This window comes from Sturnus vulgaris, chromosome 19 (genome assembly GCF_052056855.1).
Source record: "Sturnus vulgaris isolate bStuVul1 chromosome 19, bStuVul1.hap1, whole genome shotgun sequence".
Classification (NCBI taxonomy): Eukaryota; Metazoa; Chordata; class Aves; order Passeriformes; family Sturnidae; genus Sturnus; species Sturnus vulgaris.
This window is the reverse complement of record NC_142261.1, coordinates 3,129,992-3,151,605: the sequence shown is the minus strand read 5'-3', so window position 1 is coordinate 3,151,605 and position 21,614 is coordinate 3,129,992. Positions and strand designations below refer to the sequence as shown.

Below are 21,614 nucleotides of genomic sequence, written 5' to 3'. Positions count from 1 at the left end.
GACCTCTTGGTTTGCCCTTTTAAGATGAGCCTTTGCTTGATCAGTAAGAGTTCAAGACTGCCAGCAATCCTCTCCTACTCCACAGCAAGCAATTCCAGGAGGCACAGGAAAGAGGCCACAGCATCTTTTGAGTATGTCTTTTCTTACTGTTTTACATCAATCCACAGTGCAAGGTGAAACACGGGCCACCACCTTCTGATGATGTTCCTTCAAGGAACAACATCAATTCCTTGAAATAGGCTTTTAGCACAGGAGGAATTCCACTGTAATACACACAGTGAACAGAGACATCCGAGCTGTTTGATGCCCACAGTGTATTCCACACCACTTAGTGGTGAGATTATCCTCCCGAATCTACACACAGGGAGATAAGCACTCCCATACTGATGAGGGGGGAGAGCTCAAGGAATTTTACTCACAGCCTGGGCCAGGACTGAGTGCAGGAGTCCAGCCCAGCCGTGCCCCACTCCAGCAGGGCTCCGTGCCCGTCCTGCTCAGGGACACCCTCCAGCCATGCCCTGCTCCAGGCTGCTGCTGCTCCCTCCCTGGCACAAGCCTTACCTGGTCAGAGGCCTTTCCTTCTGGGACCCATCTTGAGTTACAGCCTTGCTTCTACCTGTTCTTTCCTCTCTCTCCAGTTCCACCCAGAATGGAACTCCTTGATAAGTGTCTCCTGGTTTAATTCACTAATCTGGAGAAGGAAAAAAAAAAACCAAACTAAAACATAGTTTCCTTCCCAGGCTAGTGAATTTAAGGGGCTGGTGAGGATGTTAGGAGCACCCCAGTAAATGTGAGGGTGTCAAAGTGGGAGCAGGCTGGGGCTCACTCTGCTAGGAGCCAGAGCCAGCAGAGCAGCCCAGCTGCCTGTGGAGCTGCAGGCCACCTCGGGACAGAGCACAGGGATCACTAAAAATAAGCTGGACACTTTATATCCATCTTGAATGTAAAGAATCTTTCCAAAACTCTTCAGGAGTTTTACCCTTGCAAGCATCAGACTGGAGCTAGTTTCCAAACTGAAGCACGTTCCCACATTCTGCCTTCCCTCACCCCTCCAATTTAAGTTACCACAACACATTAACCGAGCACCAAACCAGGAATTTGGTAAATGAATTATCTGAAACGACCAAATTATTCTGCAGATTGCTGCAATTACATTGGCCATTTCTATTTGTTATTGTCATAACCACCACCTGCCCCTGCCCCACCACACAATTATCAAGACACCTTTGGACTGCTCAAAGGTGGATCATTTTACATGTTACCAAACGAAACAACACCAGAGAATGCACATTTAAAAATACCATTTATAAAAACAGAAATTTATTGCAAATTTAAAAGAAAAAAAAAAAAGAAAGAACCAAACTGAGGTTAAGTTTCTTGATAAAAATTATTCACACGGCATTCATGTTGTGATTTTTTATTTTATTTTGAAATGAAACCATTGTACATTGTACAAACCATAACTACCGATGGAATAAATAAGTGAAAAATTATACTGCTGTACAACACACACACACACAAATCATAAGATGGAAAACGATTAGGTATTGAAGAAAACAAAATTCTTTACACCTTCTAACAGGCCCTTAGATATAAAGAACATTCCAAAACATGACAATGTTTATGTATGAAGATAGCCACCCAAAACCGATATTTTATACTGCCTTGTTGATTTTTTTGTTGTTGTTGTTTTGTAAGTGCCAGCACTTTTTGGAATGTTTAACAACTACTTTCCCAAGCGTAAAAATTCCAAGGAATAGTTCTGCTATAAAATGTTTGGCTGAGTAAATCGATTATCCAGAAGGCCTTCCCACGTGTTCCACAAACTCAGCTAAATTACTTGCTTGCTTCTAGTTTCTTTTTTTTTTTCCATATTTTTTGTTAATTTTTTTTTATTTATTTGTAACTGAAGCTCCAACATTCAGCATTGTAGCAAGGAAGCACTTCTTGATATTTGCACTATTTCTAAAACATCAGCTGTATGAGAACTTTCAGTCATCTTGAAAAAAATTACATCTCTCCTCCTGCTCCACCTCTCAATGCTTTCAATAAACCCTTTTACAGTGAGTTCATAAAACAAGTTTTGGGTAGAGATAGGTCCAAGCCAAAAAAAAGCTGGATTTTAGATCTGCTTTCAAACCTCAGGTGGATTTGAAATCCATGTTCTGGTTTGGTCCCATCTGTACTTTCTGGCATTAAAATGTGTTCAATCACATCCGTTGGCCCATAAATGTTATCAGGCACTTCAAAAAAAGACTAATAACAGTCTTATACACTATTTTGGATTTCTTCATACCAGATAATGTCAAAGTCTCTTCCCTCAGAGACTGACAATAACAGGTCTAAGGAACCCAAATCTATCTGCTTGTTCAGTTGTCTGTTGTCACTAGAATCTCTGGTTAAAATAAAAGATCTGAATGCATTCTGTAGAAGCTGTAAATAAAGGATTTCTACCTCAGAAATAAAGCCTCTAGGAAGATGGTTATGATGCCTTGTCTTGTTAGCCACAGAACAATGATCAGTTCTGAGCAGAAGCCACAGGAGAGAAAAGGAAGTTTATAATTAAACCTGTTGATGTCAATAATGCCAATAAATGCTTCTATCTAATGAAAAATTTGAGGTATTTTTAGTGCTATTTATATATTTTATTTCTTCCTAAAGTACAGGAATTAGTTCCTAAATGAAAAGTCTATTTACTCCCTTGGAAACATCTACAAAATGAAAATTAAAAACTTGCTGCGATGCACCTGAAGAGAGGGATTAGTAAACACGACTTCTTGTCAAAGGTGGCATCAATTTGTTTTGTTTTAGCATCAAGAATAACGAAAAGTTAGTAAATCAAAAATATTTAGAAGTTTGAATCTTTCTAGATTTGCCCATTTAATATATCAATAGAACTTCTCACAAAATATCACTTAAATCTGAATGTAATATACATACAAATCAATCAGCATGGACCAGTTATCCACATTTTAGGCATACACACAATTCAAGAGAGAATTCTACCGTTCCATTGCATATATTGTGCAATTTCAGTTTTTGGCTCCTCATTTCCTCATTTCCAGAATGTTAATGGACTTCATGATCAGACCAGAAATCCTAAAATCTTATTAGGGAGCACGCTGTTTTCATGAATGATTTGCAATCAAATTTTATTCAGTTAAAATCCAAACTGTTTTATTTCAACATAAAGGAAAAGTTGAGTGTCATAGGTTATCTGGGGTTCAATCCTACAAACATCTTATGGAAGGTCAGTATTGGCTCCCCATTCCTCCCTCCCCTTTTCCCTCCCCCCATTCCTCATTATTTTTCCTAATAAAGTGGTAATTGCAAACGTAATGCAGTAGTCTAAGTGCAAGCCATTTTCACTATTGGAGAATTCAGACCTAAATAAGCTTCACAAAGACCTAATTTATGAAAAAACCTTATCAACTGGAAGCAACTCTTTTTTTTTTTTTTCCTTTTTTTTTTTTTGTCTAAAAAAGTATTTACAGTTTTTTCAGCTTACAAACTACACGCAACCATTCCCAGAGCTGTGAGATCGTGTTTGAAATTCCAAGTTCCATCTCCCACACCAGGAGAAGACAGAGCAAGGGCCTGACCCAGCAGCAGGGATGGACACATGGATGGATGTGTGTTCATGGAAGTGGGAGATCAGCGGTTCCACCAACACTGGGTGTTTATTCCCTGGAAGTACAAAGCCCACTGGAAGACCAGACCCTCGTGACCTGATGCAGATGGTTCCACACTTCTGCTTGCCAGGAATTTTGAGGGGAGCTGCACCTACCTCGTGCCTTTCCATTAGTTTAGTTAGCATAAGCACACTTCAGCGTTAATTGGAAGAGAAGGAACGTTCCTAACTGGAGTTTAGGAACTGGACTATGGAAACAACAAGGCTTATTTACAAGACTTGCTGAAAGAGAATAAGGAACCTACCCCCCTCAATACAGTATTTTCCTGGAATATAGAAGTAAACATCTCATAATGAAACAGTACAATGAAATCCAGTTCAGTGAAAACATGGTATCAAAAAAGACCAATTGAAAATAAACTCACTGTGCATCAATCCCTTTGATCCTATTTATGTACATAGTGGAACTTTTCTGTAAAGCAAGTTGTACCCAGTACAGAGATCTGGACCTAATACGTAAGTATTTTAAGTGCCTGTGTTATAATATCTATTCAGATCTGGACTATAAATGGTAAACAGATCATGTTAACTTCTGATGAAGTTAAGTATTTAGAAGACCAAATTTACAGTTGCGAATGCCATGCATTCAATAAAAGATCTCCACTATAGCTGCTAAAATAAAATATCAAGCTCCTTTTTCTCCTTGGACTCCAAGAGTGAAAATGGCTTCCTGATTTGTAGTTGTTTAAAAATTTAAGCACCAGGGATTTAAAACTTAAAAACGAAACAAAAACCCCGAACAAAAAAAAAAAGGAAAAGAAAAGAAAAAAAAAGCCTTACTACATGGCATTATGCAAACATAGGTCACTTTGCAAAGGAGACAGTTGCAAAACAACTTTTAAAAGTTAGCACTGTTTTCAGAACACAAGGCACAAAACAAAAGCAGACATCACGCCAGAACAATGAACTTCACATGAAAGCTAATACCTGACCTGTACCATCCTTAAATATCTTACAATGTTAAATAGAGAAATGAAAAAAAAAATACAGCAGCAACATAATTGTAATTTTGACTTTAGAAACAGTGCGTAGACCCCTCCTGAGTTGTTTACTCCAACCATTTCAGAGACAGTAACTTAAAAGTTCTCAATGTTTGTTTCACAGGAAAAAGTTTTCAGTGTCTGAGAAGTTAAACCTTTGTTAGGCTTTCTTGGATTTTTGCTTGGTAACTTGAAAAGTTAGGAGTTCTGTCCTCATCCAAGAGAAGATGCTTAAGTAAGGTTGTTCTATAATTAAGCCCACTGATGTACCTTACATAAAAACTGACCAGAAAAATCTATAGTCTAAATCTCTTCAACATTTTGTTGGGAAGCCTCTACTTTCATCTTTTTAGAAGGTGGCACTCCTTCAGAGTCCTTAATGAGGGGGAAAAGAAAAACAGCCACGTTATCATTGCACTGAAGTTCAGGCACCATAAACATCAAACAAACAGCACCAAACAAATTCCCCAGCGTGTGATGTGTCCCAGACAAAGCATCCCTGGATGCCAGAACATGTCCCAGTGCTGCCTTAAATCACTCCTCTCTCTTACCTCAACATCTTTGCACTTGTTGTCTTCTACAAAGGGCAAAAATTCTAGTTCCAGGCTAAAACCCACCGTGAATATTCCAAGGAACAGCCTCAGTGGAGGGGGCACTGAAACTGAGGACCCACAGGAAAAGCAGGAGGAGCAGAGCTCTGCCTGAGGATCTGGACTTGTCCTGCCCTGACAAGGGCACAATTGCAAGGATAATTTCTTCCTCCCACCCACTCAGAATTTTTCAGTGTTTCAGTGAGTGAACACCCAAGCATCCACAAATTAATTCTCCTAACTGCCATAAACATTTACCTTTATGGAAGGTGTTTTACTTCTGAATGGTCCTCAAAGGGTCCAGTAGATTTGTTCCAAGCAATTTATTAATGTAAAATGTTAATATTCACTTAAAAAACATGGTCTGGTTTAAGAAATCAAGAAATCCATCAGACCAATCTGGTTTTACTGTTCCAATTCTGTGAGATTCAAGCAGCCAAGTCACCTGGACCACAAAACCAGGTACAGGCACATTTAATACTCTACAGCTGCTTTACTGTCCTCACTTTGGAAATTAATGGAAATGCACAACTGTCCTCCTTACATTTGATTTTAAGTAAAAATAAACTTTTCCAAGATCCATGCAATCGGACTATTGCACTTAAAGTTACCTGAGAGTTTTTAGATGCCTCTGTAATTAAATCATTTTCCCCAGAGGACTGAATTTCTGCTTTCTCTGAACTATTCATGGAATTTTCCATTGAAGACTGTGAATTCTGTTCATCAGAGGTATCTGAAATGGCAAGAAATAATTTTAAACAAACAAATGAAAGCTTTCAGCAGGAGCTTTCCAGGATGTGCTCCCATCAGCAACATCCCCAGCACATCCATTTCACCCACAATGTAATCATCAATGAAAACACACAAGTGTACAAAAATGATGAATTAACAAACTCCAGGATCACAACCTAGCTGCTGCCTGAGCTTTTCCTTCCTGCTGCTGGAGCACAAACCCTGGGATCAGACCCTAGAGGGAGCCAAGCTCCTGCACAGCCTCCAACAGAATGTCAGAGCCCTCAGAGTCTGGACTGCAAGGGAATTCCTTCAAACCAGAAGCAAAAGGCTGAATTGTTACAACTAATGGATCTAAAAACCTGTGGCTAAGCAGAGAGAATAAAGTTACCTAAATCCAAATTCAGCCATGTATTTAAAATCCATTTCTTTGCTTGATGCTACATTTGAGACAGAATTTAGAAATTCAGCTAACCAGCTTAATCACCAAATTTTTAGTTCTGGTGGACAGGTGTGAAGAAGCCCTCCAGCCTATCATAGCTGTTAATTGCTTCCAGATTTCACTGGGTTTTGTTTTTTGGGTTTTTTTTGGTTGGTTGGTTGTTTTTTAAATTCTTCCCTCTCTCAAAACAAGACTTACAGAAGACTCAAGGTTAAAGCACCCATTTACTTAAAGAGGGGACAGGGGCATGTAAAAATGTGTTCCTTGTTCTCTGACCCAAAGATTATATGAATTTATTCCATATGAAGAGAAATGCAAGATCAAACAAAATCGTTGGACAGCTTTGATCAATGAAGATGCCATAACCAGTGAGGAATGGATATTTTTGTGGTGTACTGTATAAAAAGCATCACAAGCATTTCTGAATTCAAGACAAAGTGACACCCATCATGAACATCTCAAAAGATCACATTCAGAGAACTCAGGCAGAATCCTCCTCCTGTCCACATCTCACCAGAAAAGCATCTTCATGCTGATAAAGAAACAAGTCCCAAAGGTCCAAAGAAGTCTGAGTTTCAATTTTTGCTGTGTATGTTCATTAAGCATTTCTGACCACACAAAGTGGCTTCCAGGAACCTCCCTGATTTCAGGGGAGTAACATGAGACAGATATGCAAGGTCATTAACCCTGTCCAGCTGAATAATGTCCCAATTGCAGGGCTCTGACTGATCACAACAAGGTAGTTAAATGTTTAATAAATTGTTTACACAGCACTTAAACAACTGAAAAACCCTGCATTAATAATAGGTATTTTTTGCCATTATGTCTCCCTTTCATTTTACAGTAACTGGCTCTGGAACTAATCCAGAGGACTTGGCATGATTTTCCCCAAACCTAAATTTAACCAGGAGAATATGCATGCTATGTAACAGCTTCACATAAGCAAGTTCAGACAATATTACACCAAGGAGTAAATCCTTACTGTTTCCTGTGGCCAAATATGCAAGTGGAGCTATTCTTTGAAGGAAATGGTGCTCTGCTTTATTCCAATTTGGTGATGGTTCTGTTGTCAAATTTTAACCCCAGTAAACAATGACAATACTTTAACCACTCTGGCATTACCAAGATAAAAGTTCTAAATTTAAATTGGTCAGTGGATCTACTGAGTGAAGAACTAAATTAGGAGCATGTAATTTAATTGCTTTGGTATGGGAAGAATTCTGCAACCAAATGGTTAGAATGGTGTTAAGGACATCTTTTATCTGTTAGAATAGGACAAAGAAACTTATCTTTACAAGAATATAAATATAAAGCATGTTTCAATTACCCAAAATATCATTTAAAGAGTGAGGTTTAGAACAATCCCTTAACCCACGTGTATTTTTAATTTGTCCACAACTGCAGTAGAATTTTGTAATGCTTTTAGAAAATTAGGACAGAACTCAGAGCTAACTTTTGAGTAAGTAGCTAGCAGGGTTAAGAGAAAGGAAAGCTGGCATTATAGTTTACACAATTTAAAAAGTAATTTCAAAGTATCTCACCTCTTATTTTACTGTCACACTAGGGTATAAACTTCCAGAGATCTACACAAACTAATACCTTGCAGGATTTGTGATTACCTGCTAGCAACTATTTCAAAGATGATTTTAAATTATTTCTTCTTTCAAGACTGATATTTGGGAACAATAAACCAGTATTTTGTTTGTTTCTCTCTGAAAGGACCCCTGAATGTCAGTGTGACCTTTCCAGTTGTATGAAAGATCACCAGTAGGTCAGAGAAATTGTGGCCCATTTTCACATAAATGCCAAGAATTCAGAAACCACTTCTTTCAAATTGTTATTTTTCAGTTCCTAAAGTGGATAAGCAAATAAATAACACATTAAAGGATAACTTTTTTTTTTTTTTTTTGGGCTTTCAAATGGCCTTCCCAGCTCACCTTCTGAACCAGGCTGCTCCTTTGCCTCTGCCTGAGTTTCGTCGGATTTGACTTCAGTGCCGTCTGCTTGTGTTGCCAAGTTCTGCTCTGGTGCTGGACTGGAATTACTGCTGTTTTCCTGTTTTATTGGAGAAGCATCAGCTATTGAACTCTGGTTGCTATTGTCATCTGTGAACAGAAGAGTGAAAACCAACTAAGTTTGATTTGACAAGATACAAAGCACACCTTAATTCTTCCATATTATTCCCTGAAAACACATGATCTAGTTTAGCTCATCAGGGATTGAGTCCAATCATTTACACCCACACTACACATCCAACTTTTTCCACATCAGCCTAAGGAGTTTTCAAGCAGTTACTAAAAATCTAATTCTAACCTATTTTATACATTAAAACAAAGAGTATTTTACTCAGGTCTGATCCAAAAGAACCCAGAATTTTTTAATAAGAGTAAACCAGATCAACCAAAGTGGCAGTCTCATGTAACACAGGGCTAAGGAAGTTCAGGCTGCAGGTTTACCAATACCCATCACTCCAATGTTCAGACAAGCAGATATTTTTGAATTGAGTCCTGAACCAACCCAAAACCCCTTCAAGGTGAAATGTAACATCCAGTCCCAAAATCAACAGTTTATCAAGTGATAATTGCCCAGAGTATTGTCTAGCCCTCAAAGACCTGGATCACAGGAATCTTCTGCAGCACAGGAAATATTCTGCCTGTGCCCTCCCTGTGAGAGTGGTTTCAGTAGCTCAGGTATTATTTTATGGAAGCACTGAGGTGCAACTTCCTGTAAGCCAGACTAACACCCACGGATAACCAAGAGGGAAGTTCCTGCTCCTAAAGAAAACTAACCCTGCAAAATATTATAAATTAAATTACTAGAATACAAGTCAATCCACTTCCCTCTGCATCTGTACAACCATCACATCCAAAGGACTTCAGGAACACAAAGCTGCTGCTGGGACCACCTCTTTCCAGAGCAGCCTGAAGTCAATTCAGATTGAGTTTATCACAAAAATGTACAGTGTGAAATTGTACAGTTAAAAACACAGGTGATAAGTGATAAAAAAGCAAGTAGTGCATTCACCTCATGGATGGGAGAATCAAGACTTAAAAAAATTAAGTTATCTGACTAAGGCAAAAGTTAAAATATTTGGAACAGATGAAAAATTAATTCAGATCTGTAAAACCCCTGCTCATTCAAGACCACACTTGCTGTCAATACTGCAAAAAACAACCGTGAGGCAACACAAATGCAAATAAGACTGAAATTAAAAATTAGCAACTCCCTAAAAAGTGATCCTCTCTTATCAGCTCGAACACTGCTGCATTCTCAGCCATAATTGTTATCCAAACACCCCGAAGGTAAAAACCTGAAGCAGAGCTGAGCTGTGCAGGCTGCTCTGTAATAAACACCAGGCTACCACTCAAAAGTCACATTTAAAAAAAAAAATTAAAGTGAAATAAAATTGACCTCATAGTGCCTGACTGGCAAACACAAAGTGTTTTCTTGAGCAGTTAATTTCATCAAGCTGCAGCAGAAGGAAGGCACCACAAAACCAGAGCTTGCTTTCTTGGCTCTTGCAAAATTCTCTTGACCTTAATCAGTAAGAGAGTTAATAAGTACAAAACCTGTCTAAATTACAGTAGGTCCCACTGAGGCTTTGGGGGATTTTTGGTTCTTCAAACAGCAAACTCTGTTGAGGTATTACTCCACCTGAGTGCAGTGTTTTGAATGATATTTTTGATTTTATTTTCATACTCAGGTCCACTAACAATTTTTTTCCTTTACACTCATAGCCCAAATATACATGGCATTTAAACAACTGTTAGTACATCCACAGAAGAGAAGTCCAAGGTACCAAGTGAGTATCTGATGGTGTTTTTCATTTTGCTTCAAGTCCATATAGCAGAGCAGTGCAGAATGTGAGATTGCTGGTTTACACTCTCACAGCAGTGTGAGAGGGGAATTGGGTCTGACCTTCTCCCACTCACCATGCATGTCCATCATCCCTGGGGACGAGCTGTTCTCTGGAGTGGTCACTTCAGAGCCACATTTTTCATCTTTGCCCTTTTTCTTATTCTTATTTTTCTGAAAAACAAAAGGCACCACACACAAATGAGGCTATGGCCATGCAGAGAAATCCACATTGCTGTGTAAAACCCTCCCCACTCAGCACTTCTGTAAGAACAGCCAACAATCTCAACTGAAACCTCCTCCTCCTCCTCTACAACTAATGCTGTTTCTTCCTTAAAACTGCAAGATGGATTAAGAAAAATCGGATTGACCTAAACCAAAGAGCACAAGCACGACAGCCCTGCATGAGCTGGAGGTCCCAACCTGCTCCCAGCCCACGAGGATGAAAACAAAGGAAGGGACCGTGGCATCCATCACGTGGGGAATCTGTGCCTGCTAAGGGATGCAGCATTTGCAATTAGGAGGTGACGTAATCAGTCTCACAGGAAAAAGAGCCAGCTGCTCTGCTTTTGGAGATCCTGCCTGCTGGGGAGACAATTAAAAGCCTGACTCCAGGAAGAATGCTCTCAGCCCACCCTTCTGGACAGAGACTGTCCAAGGAGGGAAGGAACCGAGCCACAATCAAATATTGTCTAAGACTGCAGAAGAAAATTCAACAAGTGATATCTGGAGGGAGTTTTCTTTTCATTTTAAACAGATTATTAAGCTTATTTCTAAATTCTATTTTTACTTAGAGAAGACAGATTTTACTCGCTGATGCATGAAACAGAGGTGAGAGCACGTGGACTGCTTTACAAAATGAAAGGTCAGAAGGTCATGATCTCTCTCAGGTTTGGTTTTGCTGTTTTTTAAAGGTAAAAAGGACACTTTTGCCACAAAAGAAATACTGAAAGTGACTGTGAGCAATTTAAGCTGACAGGTGTTTCGTAAAGAGGTTTAACCATCAAAGTGGTGAGGTTCCAGAACAGCCTTCTACAACCAGGAGGAGGAAAAGCAAAGCTAATTGTAATGCAAAGTGTCTAAGGAGCAACACGTGAGGGGGAAGTAATTTAATTTCTGTTCACCAAAATCAAAGACAACTTCCATTTGAAATAGGGAAGGTAACATTCTCCTGTTTCAATGAAAAGCAAATATACTGTCTGGTCCTTCACAGTGAATGAAATTGGATATAAAAGGATGTCCACAACAAAATTTAATAGGCAAAATTACCCCTACCTGGTATTTATTGTTAAAATATATGTGCTTGTGTTATTTGTGAGAACTTCCAGAGCAACGGGACAGAAACCTTGCCAACATCAAGCCTGCAACAACTGCAGCTGCACAACAGCCTCTACTTGAAATAAAAAAACCATGACTGTAGGACACTGGTGTAACTGCTCTTAAACAAGTGTCCCAATTTCAGCAAATCTGGAGCCTCAACCTAGAGATGATGGCTTAGAAAACAATTAAACTCTGCACGTAGAAACCATTATATAAACCCATTCTTCATAACAGAGAACCTGACTTTGGGTAGCAGTGACCTTGAAAATTCCTTCAGAAGCTCACTTAGAAATTCTGTTTCCAAGTCCCACAGCAGCCATCCTGCAGGCACAGCTGAACAGCAGGAAAACAACTGCCAGAAACCCTAAGCCTAAATATCCTAAACCTTGCACTCCCTCTCACATGGATAGCACAATCTTCCCCCACTTTGTACTATAAATAATAAAATCAAGGCCAAACATTTGACAACTAGAAAGAATGGACAGGTTTCCCAGTTCCCAAGGGGTAACTTCAGAGAGATGCTGCCCAAGCCCTGCATGAACCCCTGAGGTTTACCACAGCTCTGACAGTCCCTGAAATCTGTGGGACAACCAAAGCACAGAAAGAAATAAATAAACTCAGTTAAAGCAATCCTAAATACAAAATAGGTCTTAAAATTGGAGTCTGAGTAAGAACGAGGTCATGACACTGTCTTGTCTGAAAAAACCACCATTTTACACATCTATTAATATAGAAGTTTTCTTCCAAATAGGCTTCACTCCTATTTCAGGTAAAGTAAAACCACATGACAGCCCAAGGAAAGAGTACCAAATTTAGGATATGTTTGCTATTGTGCCATTAATTTACTGTGGTATCATGGGTTGATGTTCTCTCTATCACAATATTACAATTTATAAGTTGAGAGCAAAGATAATTTTAAAAAACAATTTGTAAGTCCTATCGACTTTGATATTCACAGTTATTTTTATGCCACACAAACAGTGCACACAACATAAACAGGATGCACAGACAGAACATTCATCAAGAGAAAACACACATGACAACAGAAGTGTGTGCTGCTGTATTATTTGGTTGGACATCTTAATACAAGTGATCCCAGCTCCACAGGATATTCCTACTCTCATGTCAGTGTTTTCCACCTATTTTTGAGCAGAACAGCAGTGATGCACATAGAGTATGTTCTCTGCCCTGTTCCAAACCAGCTACTTTCTTTAAATCACCAGGCAGAAAGAGGGGAAAAATAATCCATGTCATAACTTTCCCTCCCTGCCTCCCAGTTAGACAGAGAAAGGTTTTCAAACTCGGTTTCAGCTGCATGTTCAACAGTTATCTGAGAACTGATCCCAGCTGACTCCAGGGAGACTCTCACACACTCACCCATCAACATCACTTGCTGCAGGGATCAACATCTCCCTGGAGCTTGCAAGACCCACACCAGTTTTAGCTTAAAGGCTCAATGAAAATCAAAGAATATTTCTTTAGACTTTGCCTAAACAGGAGCATCTACATGTGGAAAAAGCAAGATACTGCAGGATACTTACATCATCCACTTTAGGCTCTGTTACTGGTACCCATTTGTAAATCCTTAGGGATGTGTCGCCAACTGTCACCCACTTCTTCTCCCTACAAAATTACAATGCAGGAGAAGTTAAACTTCAGACTCAGAAGAGAGTGATCTGCTATTGTAAGTTGTCAGGGTTTTAAACAGGCTATTAAGTAGGATGATCTCTATTACATCGTCTTTAGCACTGCATTGTGCAAATTGTTCTTTGCATTTCACAACTTGCTAGAGCACTGCTAACCTCCAGATTTCTCAGGGCTCTGACTTGGCTGGGTGAGTAACTGCAGTAGCAGTAATAAGATCTGGATTAAAGATAAAGTTAAGAAGAACAGCAATTGAAAATGCAGATTTAATGCCTACAATTTTCACTTCAGTTTCTAGACAGCAGAAGAGGGTTTAGACAGACCAGTGTGTTTTGATTGTCATGAAGCCGTTTAATGGGATTAGAAATCTAGATGCATTTTGACCATCTGAGCTTTATCGGGGGGGGGGGGGGGGGGGCAGGAATTTGCTGCTGGCAATTTAATGCTCACTCCACAGCCCTGACAGACAGCTCTGCAATTCCAGCCTAGGACCAACAGCTCACAGGGAGGAATTTGTGCCGTGGTGCAGAACCCAGACTCTGGAGAGCCCAGCTCTGGGGAAAGGCAAGGCTGAGGCTACCAGAGAGGGGAAAGCACAACCTGGGGCGCTGAGTGCAGAGCCTGCCAGCCCTGAATGGTGACAAATGGAGCAGGAATTGTGGCTGCAGGGTGGCTCTGCCTCAGGGGGTCCCAGGGCTGGGATGGAGAGGGATGCTGAGCGCTGAGGGATGCATTCCTTGAGCTCTGCACATCAGGGATTAAAAAAAAGTCCACAATGCCAGAGAAATTTCATCACGTTTCTGGGATCAGTTTTCACAGATTGCCACTGCTGGATCCTGGGTTTGCAATGCAGCTCTGCAAATGGATCGATTAAAAGTTAACAACAAAGACCGATTCCATTAAATATTCAGGAACATCTGAAATTAATTTGGCATGAGATCTCAGGCTTTTTTTTTTTTTTTTTTTTTCTTTCCATAAACACATTTAAATAATAGATCTGGGATCCAGTTATGGATCAAAAAGAAAAAATGTTCTTTGCAGGATGGGAGAAGCTGGATGTGACTCCAAATATCTATATTTATATATGTGTGATAGCTCCGTTTTTAGAAAGGGCCTCCAGAATCAAAAGCAGCCACACTGTACAAATGTCACAAACATCCTCCTGACTATTTGTCTTAGCTACTAAAGCCAATCTTATATTTTCCCTTTAAAGAGGCATTTTCCTGTTTAATTAAGAACGAAAGTAAAACTAAACTATATATGACTATTTGATACATTTTGGCTCTGTCCATAATGATATTTTAATTCATGAAGTCCAAAACTATTGCAAATTAATTTCTTTCCCACTGCTCTTCATGGAGCAATGCTCCCTCAATGTGTTTAGACACAGCCATTTGGGTACACTAGGTGGCTAAAGTATGTCAAAATCCAATTTCACTCTAATTTGGAGCTCTACATGCGATAAAAATGACAGTGGAGATGAGGGCATGTCAATAATGAGAGCATACTTAATTGTGAAGAGATGATCATGATATAATTCGGGTTTTTTAAGGATACAAGACAAACTAGATTTATTTCTACTTAAGAAAACCTTTGAAAGTATGGAAATAAAACCAGCTGGGGTTTTGTTTTGGGTGTGGGGAGAGGTGAATAAATGCTTTTTTTTTTTTTTATAAAGATTTTAGTCTTTTCCTACAGCAAAATATTACTTAGAGATGCTGCACTGGAAAACCAAAAGTTCAAGATACCTGTTAGCATCTCAAAGCAGCCTCACACAGCATCTTCACTGGACAGACTGTAGAACACAGGAGGAAACCTATATTAGTAACTTTTTCCTTCTAGTATTAAAGTTAGCCCTGACATTTTAACTCTTCTGAGCTTCTCAAGTACCACTTTAAGTTTTGATAACCCTCAGCTCTAGGGATTTTTTTTAAACTGATTTCAATACACAGAAATTCAGACAACAACGGGAATATTTTGTGATGGAAGTACACCAACATCCCAGTCCTGCAAACACTTATGGCTAAAAAGAAAACCCAACATCACAGTGCTATTATGCAAATATTTTACATGTGTAAGTGTTTACAGTATTGACAGTTTAAGACCATGAAAGTATTAATAAGAAAAAAAGAAGACAACCTCCTCTAAAACTTAATAAAAGCATTGGCAGCACAAACACAAATTTGTTAACAAAGAAACGCAATGACTTTCACACATTTAAGATCAACAGGGTAAAATAATTTCAGGATTTATAACATTTATTGCAAATTAAGCTTAGAATGTTATCTGTAATACTTACTGCCTTACCATTTCAAAACAAAACCCAGAATCCAAGCAAGCAAACAAAAACCCCAAACCCACTTCTACTCTGAACACTCAATTTTTAATCTTTTGTTCAAAGACACCATCCCAACCTGCTGATCAGGGACTTTCCTTGTCACTCAGTGAGAACTGACAATTTACAGCAAGTTTGGGAAATGCTGCACAAATCACAGAAGATCCTCACTGGCCCAATGCTGGAATAGGGATGAGGAACTCATGAACTCTTGTGCTCAGTCTGTTGTGAAACCTTAAATAGTTTCTTCACCTGTTTTCCTGTCTGCTGCACCCACCCACCCCAAGATCCTGACCAGAATTGCACCCCCATCACTCAATTCCACCTTTGAGAAGTGATGACTGAGCAATATCTGTTATTGCACCATCCTCTGTTATTCTCTGTAGGTTGATCTCTGTGTTGACTGTTGGATTGGAAAAGATGGCTAATGGAATACCATCAACCTGACACTTTATCAGGCTAAAAATGTGGCAATTATCAACTTTATTTGTCCATATCTAGCTGATAAACTCCACAGTTTTACAAAAAAACCCATTTTGCCTGTTTTCAAAACTCTCCTGTTCCTCCACGAATAACTCAGGAGTAACAACAGAAAATGGCAAAACTGATATACAACAGTATTTTTTTCTTTTAATCTTTCACACTGAGAAGTATCTTCAATATTGTAGCTATAGTAAATTCAGAAACTAATCAGTGCAACAGAAACAAACCCTTACATTTATCTGAAATTGTGTAAAAGCATTTTTCAATTCTGAACTATATCTGCATAGCATTTAAAGGACAGCCAAGGGTACAAAGGGTAACCAGTAGTATCAACACTTCTTCAGTGCTTATGCCTGAGGCATACTAATATCTCAGAACTTACATCATTACATACTCAGTTCCCCATTCTAAATAACCCAAGACTCTCAAATATATTTATACTTTGTTTAATAACACTAAAGCTCCACAGATGAACATCAGATTCCACGTGTAAAAGTAATATACGGGTGAGCAAACACAACAGTGTGTATTACACTTATACAGAAAGTGTCAAGGCAGCTTCTGCAGCAGCAGGGAGTGCCAGAAACATTTGATGGCAGAGACACAGAAAGCCTTTTCTGCCAATATATCACTCAAGAAAAGGCTTTCCCACTTGTCTGGCCTTTTCCCATGACTAGCATCCATCACAGTGATGTGCATTTACACACGGATTTGCTCCCACATACCCCATCTTCTGCTGGTGATCACGAAGTGACGTCATAATGCTGAATTTATCACATCACACTCACTTGCATTGCAACAGAGTTTGGTGAAAATCACAGAATTATGACCTCCCTGTGGGATCAAGCAAAAGAGAAAGGGGATGGGAAAGAATATGCCATTATTATACACAAAAAGTGCTGTCAGATGCACAAAAAATGATTTTTTTTTGAAGCGTAGGCTTGCTTTTCCGAGCACGCCTACTGCTGAGTAGATGTTTGTCTAGTGACTAAAGTGAAGGAGCCCCAAACACACATGGTGTTTATTGAACAGGCTGCAAATATAATAAAATGCCATGTAGAGAGACTGGACAAGGACATGAGGTCACAGACACCTTCTCTCTGGGTTTATCTAAGTACAGCACATTTGGGGAGTCTCCTGTAAGGTACACATGGCTTAAAGCAAGCCCTGCTTGGTTCCACGTGGCCACAGGCACCTTGCTCACAGCAAAAAGAATGGCTTACACATGCCAAAACTCTGCCTTCAGCTTCCACTGAAGTCAGAGAGCATATCCTGGCTCAGAAAGAAATAATCACAAGCCAGAAAAAAGAAAGGTATCATAATTCAAGCATGCTAACAGCGTGTTTGGGCCACTACAGAACTTCGGTGCATTCCTGCACATACACTGGGTATTTTTAATTCAACCATCACTACTTGAACTACAGTCTTAGGAGAAAACCCAACAGAGAAAGGCTAAAGCAGGGAGGTGATCTGGGAATAGCAAACAGCCTTTTTCCAAAGACATCATGTTAAGGAGTTGTGTGTCATGACTCCTTTTCAGAGAGAAAACCTATTTGAAGAAGGAGGCATGAGCAACAAAACCTGCAGCAGCTCAATCTCAGAGCATTACACAGCACACAAAAGCATTTTAGCAAGTCTGAATGGAGACAGTGAACAGGAAAGCTACAGCAGCACTGCCTAGAAATCCTAAATAGCCACAGCTCATGATCCCAGCCCATGGCACCAGGTAACACAGCCCTTGGGGACTTTTCCCCTCAGCTTTCTCCAGGTACTTTCTCACCAGTTGTCCAGGTTCACCTCTTCTTCCTAAGATGTTATCACTACCCACAGATCAGGGCTTTGATGGGTCAGAAAAAGGTCAAAGGGCTCCTGAGAAACACTGAGATTCAAAGGCAAGGCAGGGTCACCTATCCCCACCAGGTATTCCAGACCTCCATCCTCACATGTTTGCACAGCTGTCCCAACGTCCAGCAGTGCTATGTACCCAGGCAAATTATTTCACTGCCTCCCAAGACATCCTACCACTTATGCCTTCCTCCTGCTCTAGATGACTGTATTTTCCTTCATTTAATAAATAAAACTTTGACAAAAACCAAGAGTGTTCAGTATTTTTCTAATGCTGGTTGAGGGCACAACAGTTTTTGCCCCTCTGTTTTTGAGAGCCCACTTGGAATCTACATGTGCTCATCAACCTTTAAAGACAAAAAAACAATCCTGTACCATTCATTGAGACAAAATAATTTCAGAGGACTTTTAAAATAGACTGGTAGAAGAATTTTAAGTACTGTTCTCTTGCTGTGGAAATTTCACATTTCTGCCACACAAACACAAGGCAACCATGCATTCTGTAAGCCACGTGCTGTGTGTTTTCCAAAACAGATGCTCATTCATGAGCGTGGTTTAAACAAAGGAGATAAGGTTACAGTATCTCAAGATAAAAAAACGTAACAACTTCATTGTTTACTACTAAGTTCCAGCAATAACCACGAGTGCCACGCGCTCTGGGAACGGACAGGAAGACAGGGGAGCTGCATCCAAGCGCCGGCTGTCCAGGAACACTGATTTTCTGAGGAAAAAAGTCCGCCCTGATGGAAGCTGCCTGCAGCAGGCACAGTCACAGACATGGCAGCACAGGCATTGAGGAATAGCAAGCACAGCAAGGTGCTGCACACCTGCACAGGTGGATAATGCCTTGGACAAAGCCACTGTCTGCTAGGATGAGTTCCCAGCCCAGTCTGTCTCCCTGCCCATCCCTGGCATGCACTGCTCTGAGCACACAAGTCTCACAAAACTCTGTTCTAGGAAATGTTGGACGCAAGGTATTTTAATTTTCAGCGGCTGCATTTCCACAGAAGAGCTGTGGATGGCAACAAATTGCTCCTATTATGCAAATGAAACTGCACACTTGGAAATTGCCTATGTGGCTCTTCTGAAGATGCAGGAATTGCTAGTGTGGAAAGTTCAATTTAACAAGCCAAGTCTTCCCAAAACACTGAAACCACAAAACACAGAATCTCTCTAGCTAAATTTCCCGCTGTATTTGACTGCAGGTGGAGGGGTAACCATGAGATTCACCTTCAAATTATGATTCTTTGAAAAATAAGTAAATTGCTTTATGTAAATACTTGTGAGGTGCACGCACAAAAAGTCGGATCAATACTTCTGACAATAAACAACACTGCACGACCGTACAGGAGCCCTCTAAAACAAGCTATCATGAAGGTTAAAATGTAGAGAAATCTATTTATACCTTAAGATTTCTGTTTCACAGAAAGAGCCATAGCAACTGGCATGATGGCAGAGAGTCCTTGCCAAGCAAAAATAAATAAATTAGGTATTTTGTTGAATGGCCAAGCTCCTGTCTCTACTCCTCTCTGAATTCCGCAAACCAGGATTCAAAGGGAGCATGCTGTGCTCATGAATGAAATACCTACAGACAGAACAGTCCCACACATCCAACCACGCTCCGGCTGGAACAAAAGTCCTGTCACACCACTGCACATTGTTCTGACCCTCCAAAGCCGGCCCAGCAGTCAGCAAACTGCACTTAAAAACAACACCCGAGTAGGAGAGAGTTCCTGAAACCACCCGGGCAGCGGAGCCGGGGCTGCTCCCGCTCCCTACACAAAGGCTGGATTCTTTGAAATCCCCATCCCGTGCCCGGCGTTACTGGACACACGTCCCGATTCTTTGTCCGGATCACTCCAAAGGGCCCATTCGTGTGCTCAAGGCCATTAAAAACTTACCAATCCAATTCACCCTAATAACGTACACGTTCAGTTCTGCACTTTGCTCTATTTTTAACGAAAACAAAGCGTCCGCTGAGGAGGACAATGGAAGTGTCCCCTTGATTCCAAAGCTTCAAACCAGCTGAGTGATGCACAGTAACAATAACGCAAGGGATTTCCCCGTGGATTCCAAACATTTAAAGAAAGTATTTTAAGATACACGCACAGAGAGAGCTGAACAGTCAGCCAACTTGCTGGAAGAAAGATTCACTCTTGAGTCACACCGGCACTGCTCTTTCTGCCATCCCAAATCCCCGCACCGGCCATGCAGAGCACGGCGGCGACCGCTTTAACTGTATTGTTTAAACACCTCGTGTGCGTTTTTCTAACAAAAGCCAGGGGGAAAAAAAAGACAAAAGCGAGGAAATTCCAAAACGCGTTGAAGGCCTAACAAAAGGGACTTATTTCACACGGGGTACAACCTTTAATTTTATGATTTCAAAGAGGTTCCAGGGGCAGTTTCGCGCTCTCTCCAGGAGCGTCGGTGGGAGACGATCGCGCTCGGGTTTGCTGCGCTTTTACGCGCAAACCCCGGGAACTTGGGAGGTGAAATCAATACATAAACAGTCAATGGCAAAAAAAATAAACTCTGGGGAGCTTCCCAGGGGTATTCTTAACGTGTTTTCTTTTTTTTTTTTTTTTCCAGAGCACTTCTCCGAGCGCTATTTCCACCCAGAAGAGCGGGCGGCGGAGCCACCCCGGGCCCGCTCCCCGGGCCCTTTGTAGGAACCGGCGGCGGGAGGCGCCCGGCCCGACCCCGCCGCCCGCCCATGCCCGAGGCGCCCGGCCCGGGACCCGCGGCGAGGGGCGGCGGGCCGGGGTCGGCGGGGACCGGCGGGGGGCGGCGGGGAGGGGGCTCGGCCGCACAATGGAGCCGCCTCTCGCCCTCACACGCCGCCGCCGCCTTCATGTGACTCGCCGGAGCGAAATGGCTGCTGGGTGCCGCCGGCTCCCCGCCCCCCCGCGGCCGCCGGCGAGCCCCGGACCCGCGCGGGGCGCGGGGGGACGCGGGCGCGGGGTCCCGGCGCGGCGCGGCCCGCTCACCATTTGCGCACTTTCTCGATGGCCGCCATCACCCGCTTGATATCATCCTTCGCCCGGCTCCGGGTCTCGGCCCGCACCGACCGGCCCGACATGCTGCTGGGGGGGCGGCGGGCTCGGCGGGGAACGCGGCGCTCGGCGCGGCCGGCGGCTCGGTCCGTGTGTCGGGGCGCCCGCCCGCACAATGCCGGGGCTGCGCGGGGCTCGGCACGGCTGCGCTCGGCGGCTCCGCTCGGCTCCGCCCGCCCGCCCGGCGGGGCCCGCGCTCCGCGCACGCGCGGGGCCGGCGGGGAGGGGAGGGGAGGGGCGGGAACCGTGAGGGGACGGCGGGTGGCGGGAAGAGCGGCGGCGGCGGCCGTGAGGGAGAGGAGGGGAGGGCAGCGCAGGGGGCACGACCCCCGGCGGCGCTCGGGGCTGAGGGGACGCCGCGGAACCGCGGCCACAGCGAGCCGCCCCCGGCGGGGACCTACGGAGGAGGTGCCGGGCGAGGAAGGAGCCCGCGCGGGGGAAGGAGCCCGAGGCGGCCGCTGGCCCCGCGCTTCCAGGGTTCCCGTCGCTGCTTTTCCTCGAGTGTTCGATGGAGCGAGCACAAGACACAACGTTCTTTCCCCACTTCCACCAAGCTCAGGCCGTAAGTTACCCAGAACTAAAACGTCTGTCCGAGTTCAGCTCGCCTCCACTCTAAAAGGTCACCAAGAGCTGCCCAGGGAGGT

At 42.1% G+C, this 21,614-nt stretch overlaps 1 protein-coding gene across 2 annotated transcripts; it reads right to left on the bottom strand.

Moving 5' to 3' along the window:
* Positions 1 to 1,401: 1,401 nt before the first annotated feature.
* On the bottom strand, positions 1,402 to 21,147 carry BCL7A (BAF chromatin remodeling complex subunit BCL7A). 2 transcript variants are annotated; one of them, XM_014875071.2, is made up of 7 exons: positions 20,905 to 21,141; positions 16,798 to 16,906; positions 13,152 to 13,233; positions 10,368 to 10,464; positions 8,373 to 8,540; positions 5,873 to 5,994; positions 1,402 to 5,046 (listed from the first exon to the last, which is right to left on the bottom strand). In XM_014875071.2, the coding sequence occupies exons 2-7, from the start codon at positions 16,830 to 16,832 to the stop codon at positions 4,975 to 4,977; spliced, it is 576 nt and encodes a 191-aa protein (XP_014730557.1). In that variant the 5' UTR covers positions 16,833 to 16,906; positions 20,905 to 21,141; the 3' UTR covers positions 1,402 to 4,974. The 2 variants fall into 2 exon arrangements, with proteins under 2 accessions (XP_014730557.1, XP_014730554.1); XM_014875068.2 differs by lacking the exon at positions 16,798 to 16,906 and having other exon boundaries at positions 20,905 to 21,147.
* Positions 21,148 to 21,614: the final 467 nt, after the last annotated feature.